Consider the following 19,588-nt stretch of genomic DNA (forward strand, 5'->3'; position numbering starts at 1 on the left):
AATTTAGTATTATAGAAATACGATGTCAATTAATCCTAATTCTCTCACTTTGACATATATAATATTATTATTATAGCTAATAGTTACTGACCACTTATGATGTGCCAGCTTACATACATGTATATGTACTCCTTACATGAAACCAGTGAGATAGGGTTTTAAAAATGAGAAATTAAGGTCCAAAGAGATTAAATGTTTTGTCCAGCATTACACAGCTGGTAACTGATAAGGCTAGGCTTTAAAACCAGATAGTCCAACTCTCAAGCTGGCACAAAGATTTCCCTTGCTAAGCACTTCTGCTGATATGTTTAAATCCAGGCCAATTATCTCATCCCACTTAAGAGAAGTATCTGCAAAGCTACCTCTGAGCCTCTCCTAAGTCACTTAACAAGACAGAGGATCTGGACATCTAACCCTGCCTCCCATGAGATTACCAATAGATCTTGTCAAGGTATGCAGCCCTTCATAAATACTTTAACTCCTTCCTGAAAGATTTCTTCTCCCCACTATATACAGCCTTCCCTTTCCTTACAGCATGATTAAGAAGTCTATACCAGCTTCCTATTGATAAGAATGAGAATTAAGAATACTATGTTTGAAGGATAGCTAGTTTTTACTCTACACCAAAAAAAGAACATAACATAGTCCTGTTAAGCAGAAAGGGGAGAAAATTAATTCAACTTCATAAATATGAAATCAAATGATACCTTCAGTCCCTCTACTTCATTTTCCAGTTGCTTAGAATAGTGCTCGCTCTGTTCGCGCAATTTCCTGTCTTTAGATGCTTCAGCAGCTACAGCTTCTGTACGAACTTCCAGCTTTAAAATAAAATGAAAAAAGCAGATTTCATGGTTATAATTGTTTCTCCAATAAAATATTTCCCCATGGGAATTTACCTTGCAATAGATACATAACTCAAATATTGAAATTCATATTAAATATTATTACCAAACTAAAAAAAACCCCTCTTTTCAAAAATTAAAGAATGAAATATATATTATTTCACTAGTCTGAAAAAGCAGCTTTAATCACTACCCCATGGGCACTACAAATTTGCCTGACTACTAACCTCTTTTTTGGCTCTTTCTGTTCTGCGCAGTTCTTGCCTTAAGCTTTCAACTTTTTGCATCACCAGGTCCACCTCTTCTTCCTTATCTCGGACATGGCGAGCAAGTTTCTGTTTTTGGGTGTGCAATTCTGTTAGCCGCTCATTGATCTCCATGAATTCCTGCATGGCCAGTTTCCTCTGACAGTGTGCGTCTTTCAGCTCTTTGGATTGGTTTTTTAATCGCTCACTAGCCTGGACTAGTTCCTACAGTTTTGTAAAAAGAATATAAGTTACCAATTCTGCACCCTAGGGACCAAATTTGGCCATCAAAATACTTATCATGAAGTCAAGAAGAGCCAAAATTATTCACCTCAGAACAAAAGTAAAAGAAATGAACTACTTTTGAACAGATACTAGGAGCATGGTGCTCTTTTCATATTCTCAATTCCTTATGCTAACTGCAAAGGAATAACTGATTTAACCTTCCAGTACCTTAGTTTCAATAAATAAATAAACAAATAAAGGTATAGGAATACAAGATACAATGGTAAAGATAAAGATTGTGAAATTTAATGGATATCTATGAGATTTTTAAAAATTATATCAAATGATTACAAATGATAAAAACAAGGGTTGTATTTGATGTGGAGACTAACTCTTGGGCCAGCAGCAAAGAGAAAAGCTAATTAAAGTGAGAAACTTAGAAGGAGCTGAAGTAGACTTGGGTCAGTAGAACCACCTGCCTCCCAGCAAAAGGAAATGCAAACCTTCTTTGAGGAAAAGAGTCTCAATGATATCTATTGTTTTCTTTTAAGAGCATACAAATATGAGCTCACAACCATAGATTTCCCAAACACCCAAAGGACAAACAACCACAAGTAAACATTACAGACAATAAAAATAAGCCCCAATCGTATTTGGATATTAGAACTATCAGATACTGGTAAGATTGCTATACATGAAATGTCTGAAGAAATAAAAGGAAATCATAGAAATAGGAAAATGACAAAAGACTATTTAAAATGATGAGGCAAAAAGACTATGAAAAACTGTTTATAAAACATTGTATAGAGCATTTAGAAATGAAAAAACATAAGTATTAACATTAAAAACATGAATCTACCAATACAGAAAGCTCTACCTTTATGAAGAAAATTAAGAAGGAAGGTCTAATGAAAGAGAAGTGGAGGGCTAATTGGTAAACACAAATACAAATGTAAGCAAACTTGTAGATAAGATTGTATTATTGTCTTATTTGTACAGTAAACAAAAAGGACATAACTAACATATTAGTCCAAAAAAGCACAGTAGTTGGGAAGAAGCAATAGAGTTAAAGGTCCTCAAAGTGTTTGGGAGCAACTGTTTAAGATACTGGGTTGGCCAAAAGGTTCATTTGGTTTTTCCCGTAAGATAGCTCTAGTAGCACTTAGTTGTCTTTAACTTCATTTGAAACAATTTTGTTAGATTTTCTTGTGACACCTGTCTTAACAGTATGCATTTAAAAAAATACATCAAAACTGGTGAATTTTTGTGTAGCCATTTTAATACTGAAGATGGAAGAAAAAAGCAAAGTTTTCAGCATATTATGCTTTATTATTTCAAGAAAGGTAAAAACTCAACTGAAACACAAAAGAAAGACTTGTGCAGTGTATGGAGAAGGTGCTGTGATTGACTGAATGTGTCAAAAGTGGTGTGCGAGGTTTCATGCTGGAGATTTCTTGCTGGACGACGCTCCACAGTCCGGTAGACTAGTTGAAGTTGATAGTGATCAAATCGAGACATTAACTGAGAACAATCAATGTTATATACCATGCAGGAGATAGCCAACATACTCAGAATATCCAAATCAAGCACTGAAAATCATTTGCACCAGCTTGGTTATGTGAATTGCTTTGATGTTTGGGTTCCACATAAGCAAAAAAAACCTTCTTGACCGTATTTCTGCATGCAATTCTCTACTTAAATGTAATGAAAACATACCGTTTTTAAAGCAAACTGTGATGGGCGATGAAAAGTGATACTGTACAACAATGCGGAAAAGAAGAGATCGTGGGGCAAGTGAAATGAATCACCACCAACCACACCAAAGGATGGGCTTCATCCAAAGAAAATGATGTTGTGTATACGGTGGGACTGGAAGGGAGTCCTCTATTATGAGCTCCTTCTGGAAAACCAAACAATTAACTCCAACAAGTACTGCTCCCATTAGACCAACTGAAAGCAGCACTGAACAAAAAGCGTCTGGAATTAGTCAACAGAAACTGCATAACCTTCCATCAGGTTAACACAAGACCGCATGTTTCTTTGATGACCAGGCAAAAACTGTTATAGCTTGGCTGGGAAGTCTAATTCATCTGCTGTATTCACCAGACATTGCACCTTCAGATTTCCATTTATTTCAGTCTTCACAAAACTCTCTTAATGGAAAAAATTTCAGTTCCCTGGAAGACTGTAAAAGGTTCCCGGAACAATTCTTTGCTCAAAAAGATAAAGTTTTGGGAAGATGGAATTATGAAGTTGTCTGAAAAATGGCAGAAGGTAGTGGGACAAAAGGTTGAATACGTTGTTCAATAAAGTTCTTGGTGAAAATGAAAAATAAGTCTTTTATTTTTACTTAAAAACCGAAGGCACTTTTTGGCCAACCCAATATTAAATTTTTAAAAAAGATATTAAATTTAGACTTTGTTAAATATGCACGGTAAAATTCAATACTACTAGAAACTGCTAGAATGAGTAATGAGCAAAATGAGAACAAGAAAACAAAAACCTCAATTAAAAATCAAGAAAAAAATTTTCAAGATGAAAAGAATTCTGGAGATTGGTTTTATAACAATGTGATGTACCTTACACTACTCAATTATACACGAAAAATGATTAGGATAGTAAATTTTATGTTATATATATTGTGCCACAATTTTAAAAAAGAGCGAACTCAGCCATAAAAAGAATGAAATAATGCATTTGTAGCAACATGGGTGGACCCAGAGACTGCCATACTAAGCGAAGTAAGTCAGAGAAGGACATATGTCATATGATATTGCTTATATGTGGAATCTAAAAAAATGGTACAAATGCACTTATTTACAAAACAGAAACAGATGTAGAAAACAATCTTATGGTTACCAGCTGGGAAGTGGGAAGGGATAAGTGGGAGATTGGGATTGATATACACACACTACTATATATAAAATAGAAAACTAATAAGGACCTACTGTATAGCACAGGGAACTCTGGTCAATAGTCTCTAATGATCTATATGGGAAAAGAATCTAAAAAAGAGTGGATATGTGTATATGTATAACTGATTCACTTTGCTGTACAGCACTAATACAACATTATAAATCAACTTTACTCCAATTAAAAAAAAAGAGTGAGAAAGGAGATAAAGATAAGCATAGAAAATGCATGACAAACAGAAAACAAAAAGTGGTAGAAACATGTCCATATAGATTAGTAATCAAAATAAGTATAAAAGGAATAAGTTCACCAGTTAAATGCAGTTTGTTATATCAAATTATGAAACAAAATCTAGACTTAAATAGAAAAAGCATTATTACAGAAATGATAAAATTCTATTCACTAGAAAGAAATTCTGCTTTAAATTTTTGTGCATTCCATAAGATAGACTCAAAATATATTAGAAAAAAAAATTGCTAGAACTTCACAGAAAAACTGGTGAATACATCATCATGAGAAAATCCAATTTTTCAATCATTAATAGATAAACCAAGCAATTAAAAAAATAGTGAATATAAAGAAGATTTGAAAAGCTCAATTATATTCAGAAGCTTGCATCCAACATTGGGAAACACATTCTTCTTAAGCATATATTGAATATTTAAAAATGAAAAGGTCTAGATCATGAAGTAATTCTCAGTAGATTTCAAAGAACAGATATCATACAGATCAAGTTCTTTAATAATATTACCATTAAAATAGAAATAAAAAATAACAAGGCTAAATTCCATAATAACTCACAGATCAAGGAGAAAAATCATAAAGGGTATTAAAATATTTAGAACTAAAAAAATTTTAAATACAGAAAACAATAAAAATGTTTAATAAAGACTAAAACTTGGGGATGCAGTAAAAGGTATTGTATATACATTGGGGGAAATTTATAGCCTGAAATACTTATACTGAAACTAAAAAAAAGTTGAAATTCAATGAAATTCCACATAAAAAGTTAAGAGAGAACAACGCATTAACCACGTCCCCCAATATGAGATGATAATAAAGAACATAAATTAATGAAAAGGAAACATGAGAATAATGAAGATCAACAAAGCCAAAAGCTTGTTCTTTGATCTCACTAAATATCTGGTGAGGTCAAACAAGGGAACAAGAATAAATACACAAAGAAATAATATGAAGAAAGGAGAGGCTATAACTACAAATCTAGAAGAAATCAAAAAAGGTAAAAGGATGCAATGAAAAATTTTATGCCAGTAAATTTTTCAACTTAAGAAATGAACAAATTCCTATAAAAATAAATTTAGCAAAACTGTTTCAAGAAGAAATAGAATGCCTGAATAGTCCTATAACAATTAAAGTAACTAAACCACTAGCTAACAAAAATTCCCCATCCCCCCAGTGGGAAAAAATCTCCAGACTCAGATGATTTTACAGATGATTCCTCCAATGTGTTTCAAGGAACAAAACATTCTTCTTATACAAACTTCTCTAGAGAACAGAAAAAGAGGCAGTGCTACTCAGCTAACTCTATAAGACCAGTATAATCTTGATACCAAAGGGGAAAAAAAAGAGAGAGAGAAAGAAAAAGTCCAGAAAGAGAGGAAAAAAAAAAAGCCAATCTCATTGAAGAAAACAAATAAAAAATCCTAAGAAAACATTAGCAAATCAGGTCAGTGATATATAAAGTGGGTAAACATGAACTCTGGAACTCAACTCCCTGTGTTGAAATTCCAGTTCCCCCACTTTCTAGCCCTATGATCTTGAGCAAATGTACCTAACTTCTCTGTGTGGGATCTCACCATTTGTAAAATAAAAACACTACTACTACTGCTGCTGCTGCTGCTGCTGCTGCTGCTACTAATACTTAAATCACAGGGTTCTTTAAAAGATTAAATGAGCTAATAAATGTAAAGCACTTTAAACAGTACTATTAGAACAGATGCAACATAACTGTTACCTATATTATCATATTAATATTTAGAAGACAATACATGGGCAATTCAGTTTTAACTCACAAAAGTAAAAATGGTTTAATGTTAGAAAAAGTTTATAAATGTAAGTCATCAAACCAATTTATTTTTATTTAGTTTTGGCCGAGTTGAGTCTTTGTTGCTGCGCCCGGGCTTTCTCTAGTTGAGGTGAAGCGGGGCTACTCTTCGTGGAGGTGCGTGGGCTTCTCATTGCGGTGGCTTCTCTTGTTGCGGAGCATGGGCTCTAGGCGCGCGGGCTTCAGTAGTTGTGGCTCACAGGCTCTAGAGCACAGGCTCAGCAGTTGTGGCGCATGGGCAGTTGTTGCTCCGCAGCAAGTGGGATCTTCCCGGGCCAGGGCTCAAACCCGTGTCCACTGCACTGGCAGGAAGATTCTTAACCACTGCGCCACCAGAGAAGCCCCAAACCAATTTATTAAAGGAGAACACTAATATAATTCCATCAATAGATATTAACAAATTTCTAGAAATTTGTTGCAATACTGTGCAAAAAAAGCACATTTAATAAAGTCAATACCCATTTTTGATAAAAATGATTAGCAACACAGGAATAGAAGATAATTTTCTTAACCTAATAAAAAGTATTTACCAAAAACTTACAGAAAACATTATTATTTTCTTAGAAATCAGGAATAAGATAGGGATGCCTGCTATCATCACTTCTACTGAATGTTACATTTGAGGTCCTAGCTTATACAGTAAGAAAAGGAAAGAAAGAAAAGTAAAAAAAAAAAAAAAAGACAAAGAAAAAAACCTTAAAGAATCTCAAATATATTATTACAATTAATAAGAGTTTAGCAATGTTGCTAGAACAGAATCAGTAAGAAAGTATAATTTTTAAGGTAACATTTAAAATATGAAAACTTACAATCATAAATTTAAGGAAAGGCAAACAAGACCTGTACAGAATTTTATGGAGAACATTTTTAAATACTTTAACGATACAGAGTGATATACCATGTTTGTGAATTAAAAAGACTGTGGGAATGCAGAGAAAATAATTTTATGTTTTTGTACAGTTAGGTCTTTCTAAGCAAATTTTACTGAAACTTGGAGCATGGGTTAAAAGCAAGCCTTGTAAAGTAATTTATGACTAATTTAGATATGTAGTGAGAAAACTCCAAAGAGATTTAATTCCTGGACTTATGTGTTTACATTTCAAGGAGGGTTGGAGAGAGAGATAAGAGCCTGTACCAAGGAGATAATCTCTTTATGGAGCTGGAGACTTGGACACTTCTTTCCACCGGAGTGACTTATTTATATTCCAAAGGGTCCTAGAGATCCTTCTCTTTAGGTTTCCAAGGAGACTCCCAGAAAGGTGGGTAGAGATAGAGGTGAAGCAGGAAGCATCTGCCTCTCTCCTCTATGTAAACACCCTGATTCACTATTTTGGGGCTCTTTCTCTACCATACAGTCTCCATATATGTAGGGTTTTATCCAACCAGCTCTCATTGTGTTGCCCTAAAGGGTAAGAATGGGCATACAGGAAAGCCACCTGGTTTTTGTTTTGTTTTGCTTTTCTGAATGTAAATCGTAATAATCTTTCCTTGCTCTTGAAATCTTGTGTGCATTTAGAATGATATTACTAAACATGGATAAGAACGTAAAAACTCAATGTTATAATGATGTCAATTATCTTGAAATTGTTCTACGGATTTAATGCAATTTTAATCAAAATGCCATCACAGTTTTCAAGGAATAGAGAGTTGAGATATAGCCCCATGCATAAATGGAAATTTAAAATATGACAGAGGTGACACTGAACATCACTAAGGGAAGGAGGGCCTATTTGGTAAATGAACAACTGGCTAGCCATATGGGAAAAAGTGAAATTGGATCCTTATCTCATATGATAGACAAAAATAAATTTCTGATGCATTATTAAAAATTTAAATATGAAAACCAAACTTTAAAACCTCAAGATAAAAATTTACGAGAATTGTTTTTTACCTCAGATTTCTTACATAAGCCAGCAAATGCAATAATCATAAAAATGAAGACTGATGAATTTGACTACATTAAGACCAAAAACTTTTGTTCGTCAAAAGCTCCCATAAACGAAAAGACAAGCCACTACCTGGGAGATATCTGTAACATACATAATCCATAAAAGATTAGCATGTCCAGAAAATTCTTACAAACCAATAAGGAAAAGACAACCCAACAGAAAAATGTATAAAGTATATTAAGAAGCATTTCACAAAAGAAGAAATATAAATGATAAATGGACATGTGTGAGGATACTCAGTCTCATTAGTAATTAGAGAATACAGATTAAGACCATACTAAAACATCATTTTAGACCTAAAATATCAACTTAGATTAGGTTGGCCCAAAATAATTTATCTAGTAATATGAAGTGCTGTTGAATATAAAAATTCCTGTACACTACAGGTAGGAGTATAAATTGGTAGAAGTAGTGGAAAATGATTTGATATCATCATAAAAAATACAATAGTTCCATTGCGTATGACCCAATTATTCTACTCGTGTTTGTGTGTGTGTGTGTGTGTGTGTGTGTGTGTGTGTGTGTGTGTGTATGTGTGTCTGGATATATGTTCAAGAATGATCATAGCAGCATCATGTATAGTAGCTATTAATTACAAGCAACCTAAATGTCTGCAAACAAAAAATTAGAAAGTAAATTGTGGGTGTTGACATAATGGTGTATTTTATAGCAACTAAATGAATGGTCAACAGCTATACACACAAATCTTAGAAACAATGCTGAGTGAAAAAAGCAAATTGCAAAAGATTGCATATACCATTTTACAAAGCTCAAAAAAAGCCAACACTAATATACTGTTTAGAGATACACTAATCTGTGATAAAAATTTTTTCAGTAAGGGAATGATTAACATAAAATTCAGAACAGTGATTACCATTGTCAGGGAGGTGATGAGAAAGGAATAGGAAATGACTACCCAGGGCTATGTCACAAAATAGGTAACGCTCTATTTCTTAAGTTGGATGTTAGGTTCATTTTATTATTTGTGTCAAAACTTATATAATGTTACATTTATTTTTTATATGCATCAAATGAAAAAAATCTTAAAAAGAATATCTGCTGCCTGTAGGGTATCAGGCAAATCATTTAAAATCCTTTATCAATATGATGTGTTTCATTTCAGCACTACCCTCTTCTCAAAATATACTGAAAGGATTTTTAATATTAAAACTTATTAAAAATTGGCCAAGTACCTGTTACTATAAATCTAGATATCAGATGCTCATTCTTATTATGTTAAACAAGTTTGGCTGAGTAATCCTACCTTTAAATACGTAATCGTAACCATTAATATAATATTATTAAAACAAATAGGACGTCTGTTATAAATTCCAAATATTATTAAATGGACCATGAATATAAACGAATCTATACAAAACACTGCTTGAAAGCACATCAAGAAAAAAGTAAAAATATACTAATCTAATTCACTTTGACCTTCATAGCTTTCTCTGTTAATCTTTTTGATTAGCTTCATCAGCAAAAAGTTGTTTTATTTTTAATTACCTCCATTTCTTTATGGGCAGCAAGACTTATAAGTCTTCCCCAGAAGGACTTCATCTGTTTTATCAATGAATTATATACAACATCATTGAATACAATTTATACTATGCCATAAACCATTCATTTCTTTTTTGCATTGGCTAATATTAATTCCAACATTCTAAAATTTGTTAATGAAAGGCAAAGTACACACAGCGTATCATTTATGTAAAGTATTTCTCTCTAGTGCTCAAATATTATATATCCTATTGGACTGTGTTACTGTGTCCTAGTTATTAATAAATTTTGTTGATGTTTAAGTAATATTTACATGTTCACAAAGTTCTTATGAAAGCAACTTCAGCTTATTCATCCATGCTTTGAAAGATAAACTGACATCTAAAAAAATGATTAAAGAATTAAAGAAATTTTCTATCATAATCTTTAAAGAATGTTCATATTAGCAAGTCACAATGAAAATATGCCTGTATTTTTCATTTTTCCATAGACACTAAACAGATTTTTACTATTCTCTCACTTCTTCATATTTCTTTTTCAATAACATTTACTTTTAATCAAGTCCTTTGATTATTAACTCTCCAAAAGAACAAAAGATTCTGAACTTTGAAGCCTCGAAAATTTAGAAGTTTCTTCATAACTAGCCATTCATCAAATGTCATCCACCAAAATAATTCTTAAATTTTTAAACCATCTTTTTACAAAGTATACTATATATTATTGTAATTCCTTATGAATGCTTTCAGTATACAAATTAAACAAGATTAAGAATTCAGAAAAGGCTTTAACAATCTGTCTATGTATTTTTACCTTATTTAATTCTTCCCTTTCTTGTTGTAATGTTTTGATTTGTTTTTCATAAGCCTTGATTTGTCTAAAAGCATCATCTAGTTCTCGCCTCACAGAATTAGCTTCTTCAAGTTGCTGTTCCAAGTGACTTGATTCTAAAAACAGGAAACAATGTTTCTTTTACTATTTGCATAAAAATAAATACTCAAAACCAAGGTTTAAAGCAACTAAATTTTAAAAAATAAAGTATTTTGAAGTTGGTATTCTGCTTATCAACACCACATGCCACTGACTCATGGAAATTAAGTGCTTATCAGTTCACTGTAAAGATGGTAAATAGGTAATGCCAGGATGAAGACCAAATCTTAAGTGCAAAAATGCCTTCATATCTATTAGAAAAAAAAAGACCATAATTCCTAAAAACCGTATCTTCAGAACCAATTAAAAACGTAAAGCTAACAAAAAAGAACATGACCAATCAAAGAAAATATAAGTTCTCCTCTACTGTTAGTTAGCATTCTTCGGCTGATTCTACTCAAATTATTGTATGATGGTTTCGCTTCTAACGTTGTGGTTCCAGATCACCCCGCCTGGTTTCACTAGTGGTGATTTTAAGAATAAACTCTGATTTCTAAAAGCAAATATTTGAAATAGGCTCAGGGAGTTGAGTAACTTGCCTAAGGTCACATTGTTAAATGAGTATCAGAGCTAACTACAGCCCACCAGTCTTACATCAACCTCTCCAACTTAAAAAGTAATGTAATTAAATGATGTTTAACATTATAAGTTCAGAAGTTATTATAAAATAAAATTATTAATCTTAACATATGCTTAAATAAAATTTAATAAATTGATATGAAATATCCCTGGCATCAAAAGTAAATTAGCAAATTAAAGAATTGAAGCCAGTGAAAACAGAGAAATTTAACCACATTCATTGTTAATTTTGTTCTGGATATTTTCTATTCTTTATAGCCTTGTTACTCTGAGTGCCATCCCCAGGGAAGGAGCATTAGCATCCTCTGGGAGGTTGTCAGAAATGCAGAATCTCAGGCCCCACCCCAGACCTAATGAACCAGAATCTATATTTTAACAAGATCCTCAGGTGGCTCATTCACAAATTAAAGGCTGCGAACAAATGCACAGAGCATTGCACACTGTTGAGTTTGATGCTTTCAATAAATGAAGAAGTGTTTATAATACGTTAATTTTATAGAAAAGAGCATTTCATTTGTATAGACAAGTCCTGTAGTCAAGGAATAACTTAAATGTATCTATGTATTACATACTAACTGGTTATAGATTCCTTAAATAAAATAATTTACTAATATTCAGTGCCCTAAACTTTCAGATTTATTAAAAGCTTATTTATATTAGGTATTAGTTTTTAGCAATTTTGAAAATATCTGCAAAGTTGCATTTGATTAGTTTTCATTTTGTCTTAATAGTATGTATGTATTAAGTGTTTTCCTTGAAGAACAATAAAAAGTATCAATGGATGTTTAATCTTAAGGATCACAGGGTATTTAGTCTTATATTCAGAAAATTACATTTTATCATTTTCTCAAATTTCAGCATTTCATGTGGGAATTTTTCTGTTTATACTAATTTCTTTTAAACATCTTTAAATTTTTTTGTTGTTATTTTAACTTTTCAGCATTTTTAGGATTTCAATGATTTGTAAAGTAGGTATAATTTAGTTTGTTATTTCTAATAACTTGGAGTCAAAATTTAGTATGTGACACAGCTGATTTCTATCATTTCTGGGGTCATTTTAATCAAATTTTATGGCTAAGGTATATCAATCTAGAGTAGTAAGTAACATGGTACATTTAGTAATGCCTTCTGAGAATGCTCACTTCCTTTCTTCTACTTTGAAATTCTTCCCTAGTATGTTAAAATTTTTTGGAAATTATTGAGTCGTCCATTTATCTAAACTGCTCTGTTAGAAACAAAAATAGTATCAATATTTCATAAAATGTCTGCATCATATAAAGTTTACAGCAAAATGTATTAAATGTGATAGCCTCAACAGTCTTTAAGGATTTTTTTATTGTTGTATTTCAATATAGGTTAAATTTTAGTTTTATCCCAGCCATTTCATGTTGGCAGCTTTGCCATGGAGTTGTTAAGTAGATAATACAAAATACATGTCAGATTTTCATGACTCATATTTCAGACACTTTAAAAATGCCTAAAAAACTCAAAATAGTCATTTAAACAACAACAACAGGTAAATTATGAGAAGTACATGAGGAAATGTACTGGATAAAGAAGTTGAAGAAGACAAACCCAGCCAATTACTTATAAAACCCTTTAATATGGAGAAAAGTACAGCACTTGTAATTTGGAATACACAGAATTTTGTATCCCCCAAAGATAAAAACCCCAAATCAAAAAAATTCAGAATGTATTGAACTTTGGCCAACTACTATAAAATGGCTCAGGCAGAAGAGCCTTCACTTTCACTACAACAAATAGCAAATTCGATTAAAATTTTGAAAGAAATCCTCAAAGACTATCAAAAATATCTATTAAATATATGGCAACATGACTAGCCAAAACATTTAGATGAAGTTATTAAAAACTATTTTAGTGATTAAATTGAAAAGCAGTACTAGGGAAGTGAGGTTAGCTCATAGCAACAAAATGGTTTTTAACTCACTGCTACTAGTAGAATCCTGAAACTCAATCTGTTAGTAATAAGGATTTAATAAGGGCACAATACACAGGAATTTTCTTTGCACTGTGTGGTATATAAGAGAAATATAAAATACGGTCTCTGTCTTGAAGGAGATAGGAAGACAAGAATAACACTCTTTAAATCATAAAGCAGAAAATCAAATACAAATTGTGTGGCAGGTTACATGGATGATATAGGAATTAAGAGAAGGGCATGACTAAAGCGGCACTCACAGCGGAACACTGATAAACTACAGAGGGACTGCAGCTGGAGTCAAAAGGAGGTTGACAGAACAATCAAAGCACCTCTCTCTCTGACACACAAGAGCAGTGTCACAGCTTCTCCATTATGGTCTTATTTCTCAAATAATCCATAACTCTTCTGATGTAAAGAGATTTTACTTCTAACCATGATGAAGGAAAACAGATTCCCCTATTATCTTCCCCTCCATTCACTATTTTTCTCCTTTACTTACATACTGTAGGACAGTATGTGTGTGTGTTTGTGTGTGTGTGAGAGAGAGAGAGAGAGACAGAGAGAGAAAGGGGACAGAGGGAGACAGAGAAAGGGTGGTTTCAGTGTCGAGTTGGAGAGACAGTACACAGAGGTGCAAACCATAACCCTTGAGGCACTGTATGGCAATTCCTAGAAAATTAAACACAGAATTACCATATAATTCAGGAGTTCCACTTATTATACACCCAAACGAAGAGAAAGCAGGGACTTGAACAGATATTTGTACAGTCTTGCTCATAGCAGTATTATTATTCACAATAAACAAAAGGTGGAAGCAACCCAAGAGTCCATTTATAAATAAATGGATAAACAAAATATGGTATATACATACTGAGGAATATTGTATTAAGGTAGCAAATTCTGACACATGCTATAACATGAATGAACTTTGAATACACTACGCTAAGCGAAATAAGCCAGTCACAAAAGGACAAATATTTTATGATTCCATTTATATGAGGTTCCTAGAGTAGTCAAATTCTAAGAAACGGAAAGCAGCATGGTGGATGCCAGGGACTAGTGGGTGGGAGGAATAGGAGTTATTGTTTAATGGGTAAAGTAGAGATAGATGGTGGAGATGGTTGCACAGCACTGTGAATGTGTTTAATGTCACTAAACTATACATTGAAAAATGGTTAAAATGATCATTTTTATATTATGTATTTTTTACCACAATAAAAAAGATTTTAAAATGAATTAATGAATGATATTGAGGAGATGGAATAAAATCTAGAGTATCACTGGGACTAACACATGATCAAGAAAACAATGTTTGGGAAGGAAGAATACTAAAAAGAGGGATATAGCCTTTCTTACAACATTATTTTCACTGATTCTATTCCACCTCTGGGAAATGATAAAAAATAATGAGTAGAGTAATCCTATAAGCACTGACTTTAGGGAGAAGGTAGGAATAAAGTAAAGGAAGGGCATTTCAACCAATAATTTAATGGTAATCAATTTCCCCAATTAGGGTGATGCCAGGGACCATTTATTTGTATGTAAGGGATGTGAGCGTGTTGGGGATTGCCTGTAAAGACACAATGTAGGAAGATACATTAGGAAGTGGTCAGAGATTTCCAAGAGTGAGGTTTCATTTAGTTGTTCATTCACTCATTCATCAACAAATACTGATTTAGGGATTTTTATGTACCAAGGATCATTATAGGCACTTTGATATATCAATGAATAAAATACTCAAAGTCCCTGTTTTCAAGGAGCTTATAGTCTAGTGGTAAGGCAAGGGAAGTAAAGCAACATACAAATTTTAAAAATGTGCCAGTGGTGAAAAGTTTTATAGAGTAGTAGAAATTTACCAGTGAAGAGTGTTTCCAGCAAACAAACAAGCAAAAAGAAAGAAAGAAACAAATAGATGTTTAGTTGGATGGATGGACAGATGGATGGATGAAAAAAATGAATAAAAAGGGGGTGAAGAAAAAGAAGACTATGTAAAAAAAACAACAACCAAATATGTGAAAAACCTGGAGGTGATTAGGTGAAACTAAAAGTAGTTCACCATGGCTGGGATCAGTGGGTGAAGGAGTAATAACAAAAGACAAACCTAGAGAGGAAAATACATGCAAGATAATGAAGGACCCTGTAATCAGAACTGAGAAATTTAAATTTTATCCCAGAGGCAACTGGGATCCTCTGAAAACATTTAAGTATGTATGTTGAAGCTGCGATGGGATCAGATTTATATTTTAAAAGCTGGACATTATACGTAAAATAAACTAAGAAGTCCAAAATTGGAGAGAAAAAGGATGACTGGCCAGGGACAATGGAATCTGACACAGTGTGTCAGGAACATTGAAACTACACAGTGTTAAGTTCCCTGGGTTTTCTTTTTTGGTTCTTATTTCACAGACTTAGAGCTGAAGAAGCCAGCAACCCAGAAATGCCAAGAGAAGCAGAGAACAAAAGCTTGAACAAAAGGCTACTCTTTCTAGCCAAAGAACCAAGAAGGGGGCAAACTAGCAAGACAGAAGTTTTAGAAAATAACCACTCTGCTCAAGTTAAACACCACAGAAAACATTGTGGTCTGATGACCACCTGTGTCAGTGAAAGACAAGTGAGGAACTAGATTTCCAATCACATGAGGTTTTAATGAAGTGCCCAAACACACCACAAGGGTAATTAGAGAAGGGGGGCCAGGATTTTCAACCCCCTTGGCTGGTAACAAGCCCTTTCCCACACACAGTGTCAGTGGAGACCACATGGGGAACCAGGACTTCCATCTCCACCCAGCATTAATGAGGATCTCCCCCTTCTCCCCATTGGGGTAGTATCAGAAAAGAGTAAGAACTTTCACCATTGCCCAGCAGTAATAAGGCCACCCCTACCACAGTGTCAGTGGAAACCAGTCAGGGGGCTGGAACTCCCATTCCCCTCCAAGAATAACAACGAGCCCTTCCTTGGGTGTCAAGGGAGGTCAAGTGGGGAAACTGGATTTCTGCCTCAACCTGGCAGTAAGGAGATGGCAATCCCCTTCCCACTGCTGGAATGGTGTCAGGAAAAGCCAGCTAAAATGGAACGTTTAAATAAGATCCAGAGTCATTCATCAAAAATCACTCATCCTACCAAGCACTAGAAAAATCTCAACTTGAATGAGAAAAGAAAATCAATAGATGCTGACACCAAAATAACAGAGATGTCAGAATAATCTGACAAGATATTAACACAGCTATAATAAAAATGCTTCAATGAGCAATTATAAACATATTTGAAACAAATGAATAAATAGAAGACCTGAGCAAAGATACAGAAAGTCTCAGCAAAGAAATGGAAGATTAATGAAGAACAAAGTGGGAATTTTATAAATTAATAAAATAAAAATATTGGTAGATAGGTTCAGCAGCACAAAGGAGGGATCAGAGGGATCAGTGAACTGGAAGGTATAACAATAGAAATTAACCAATCTGAATAACAGGAAAGAAAAAACAGAATGGAAACAAAAATGAACAGAGCCTCAGCGACTTGTGTGATGATTTACAAAAGATCTTACACTCACATCATCAGAGTCCCAGAAGGAGAAGAGAAAGTAGGCAGGTCTGTAAAAGTACTTAGAAAAATAGGGTCTAAAAATATTCCGAAATATGGCCAAGACACAGAGACCTACAGATTCAAGAAAATGAACAAACACCAAATAGAATAAACCCAAAGAAATCCATGCCAAAACATACCATTAAACATCAGAATACTAAAGAAAAAACTTGCAAGCAGCCAGAGAAAACTTCTTGCATAAGGGGAAAAAATACTCAGAATGGCAGTGAATTTCACCTCAGAAAACATGAGGCCTAAAGGAAGCAGCACAGTATTTTTCAGATGCTAAAACAAAAGAGCTATCAATCCAGGCTCCTATGCCCAGCAAAAATATTCTTTAGGAATAAAGGGAAAATCAGGACATTCTCAGATGAAGAAAAATGAAGAGAATTGGTTGGTAGCAGACCTACCTTTTAAAAATGGCTAAAGTAAGTTCTCTAAACACAAAGCAAACAACAAAACAAGGAACTCAGTAATATCAGGAAGGAAGAAAGAGCATCATGTAACAATATGGGTAAATAGAAGAGAATTTTTCCCCCCTTAAGCTTTCTAAATTATACTTCATGGTTTAAGGAAACACTATAACCTTGTCTGATGTGCTTCTAAAACATATGAAGAGGAAATAATTGAAACAATTATATAATAAAGAGGAAGAATAAACAATTGTCATCAACATAAAACAGACTGTTATAAGACATTTTATGTATGCCTCACAGTAACCAAAAAGCAAAAACCTTCAGTAGATACACGAAAGAGAAGGAAATCAAAGCACCACTATGGAAAATCATCAATTCACAAATGAACTCAGTAAGAGAGGAAGGAACAAAGGAACTGTAAAACAGCCAGAAAACAATAAGATGACATTAGTAAATCTGTACCTACTCAATAATTATTTTAAATATAAATGGATTAAATTTTCCAATAAAGACCTCAAGTGGCTGAATGGATTAAAAAAAAAATACCCAATTACATGCTGCCTATGAGACTCACTTCAGCCTTAAGGACGCACAGAGGCTCAAAATTAAGGGATGGAAAAAGATATTCCATAAAAATGGAAACCAAAGGTAGGGTAGCTACACTTTTATCAGACAAAAGAGAGGCTAAGTCAAAAATAATAACAAGAGACAAAAAAAAGTTCATTATATAATAATAAAGGGGTCAATTCATCAAGAGGATATAACAATTAAAAATTTTTATGACCCCAACACTGTAGTGTCTAAATATATTAAGTAAATACAACATATCTGAAGGGAGAAATAGACAACACAATAATAGTAAGGGACTTCAATATTCTACTTTCAACAATGGATATATTATCTAGACAGAAAATTGATAAGGAAACACTGGACATAACCTATACTTCAGACTAGATGGATCTAACAGAAATATACAAAACATTCCATCCAACAGCAGCACAATATACATTCTTCTCAAACACACATGGAACATTCTTCATACATCAAGTTAGGTTACAAAACAAGTCTTAACAAATTTAGAAAGAATGAAATCATACCAAGGATCTTTTCCAACCATAAAGGTATAACACTAGAAACCAATAAAGGGAAAGAGTGGAAAAATTCACAGAAATGTGGAAATTAACACATTAGTAACCTGTGGGTCAAAAAGAAATAAAAAGGGAAATGTCAAAAAATCTTGAAACAAATGAAAATGGAAAAAATATACCAAAACTTTTGGAATGCAGCAAAAGCAGTTCTAAGAAGGAAGTTCATGGCAATAAACACCTATGGTAAAAAAAACAAACAAACAAAGGAAAAAAAACCTCAGACACCTAACTTTACACTTCAAGCAACTAAAAAATAGAATAAGGATATTTATATCAATCCTTCTCAAACTCTTTCAAAAAATAAAAGAGGGAATACTCTCAAACTCATTTTATGAGGCCAGCATTACACTGATACCACAGCCAAAAGCAAAAATCAACAAATGGGACTACATCAAACTAAAAAGCTTCTGCACAGCAGAGGAAACCACAAACAAAATTAAAAAGCAACATTTGGAAAGGGAGAAAGTGTTTACAAATCAACAAATATTTGACAAGGTGTTTGTGAAAGTTAATAAAGGGAAGTCTCACTAAAATGGAGTTGGGAGGCCCTAAGGGGGAACTCTCACACAGTATCTCTCTTCATCAATTACAGGAAGAACTGTCAATTACAGGCCCCAACAGGAAAGAGAGTATATCACATCTCCTATAAGAAATCAACTACCCCAGGAACTAAGTCAATGAGAAACCATCTTCACCCTGAACTCTCACTTTTCTCCAAAGGACTTTCATTCAAAACAACCTTTCCCAACATCCTCATTTTTCTCTATAAAATGTTCCTCACTTTGTTTGTTAAACTTGCCTATGATTTTTGCCATGGTTTGCTTGTCTCAAAGTGCAGTTCTCTGCTATTCCCAAATAAACGCATTTTTTCTGGTAAAATAACTGACTTTTAAGATCAAGAAGTTGATACAGAAAATGTACAAAGAACTCATAAACTCAATGGCAAAGTAACAAACAATTCTATCAAAAAATAGGCAGAGGAGCTGAATAGACATTTTTCTAAGGAAGACATATCAATGGCCAACATGAAAAGGTGCTCAACATCACTAATTATCAAGGAAATGTAGATCAAAACCACAATGAAACATTATCTCGCACCTGTTAAAATGGTTTTCATCCAAAAGATAAGAAATAAAAAGTGCTGGCAAAGATGTGGTAAAAAGGGAACCCTTGTGTACTATTAGTGAGAATGGAAATTGGTGCAGCTACTATGGAAAACAGTATGGAGTCCTCAAAAAATTAAAAATAGAACTAC

The 19,588-nt window shown here is 33.4% G+C and overlaps 1 protein-coding gene across 22 annotated transcripts in view; it reads right to left on the reverse strand.

The window, feature by feature from the left end:
• The window catches only part of CDC42BPA (CDC42 binding protein kinase alpha), a 313,738-nt gene that overhangs the window by 112,821 nt on the left and 181,329 nt on the right, over window positions 1-19,588 (reverse strand). For 20 of the 22 annotated variants that reach the window (XM_067028895.1, XM_067028865.1, XM_067028824.1 and 17 more), the window contains exons 12-14: window positions 10,550-10,683; window positions 1,070-1,312; window positions 708-818 (exon numbers count right to left, since the gene is read on the reverse strand). In XM_067028895.1, coding sequence (XP_066884996.1) covers window positions 708-818; window positions 1,070-1,312; window positions 10,550-10,683 — 488 coding nt within the window. The remainder of the gene's footprint in view (window positions 1-707; window positions 819-1,069; window positions 1,313-10,549; window positions 10,684-19,588) is intronic. The other 2 variants (XM_067028898.1, XM_067028862.1) reach the window with 1 other exon arrangement.

This window comes from Kogia breviceps, chromosome 1, assembly GCF_026419965.1.
Source record: "Kogia breviceps isolate mKogBre1 chromosome 1, mKogBre1 haplotype 1, whole genome shotgun sequence".
Taxonomy (NCBI): Eukaryota; Metazoa; Chordata; class Mammalia; order Artiodactyla; family Physeteridae; genus Kogia; species Kogia breviceps.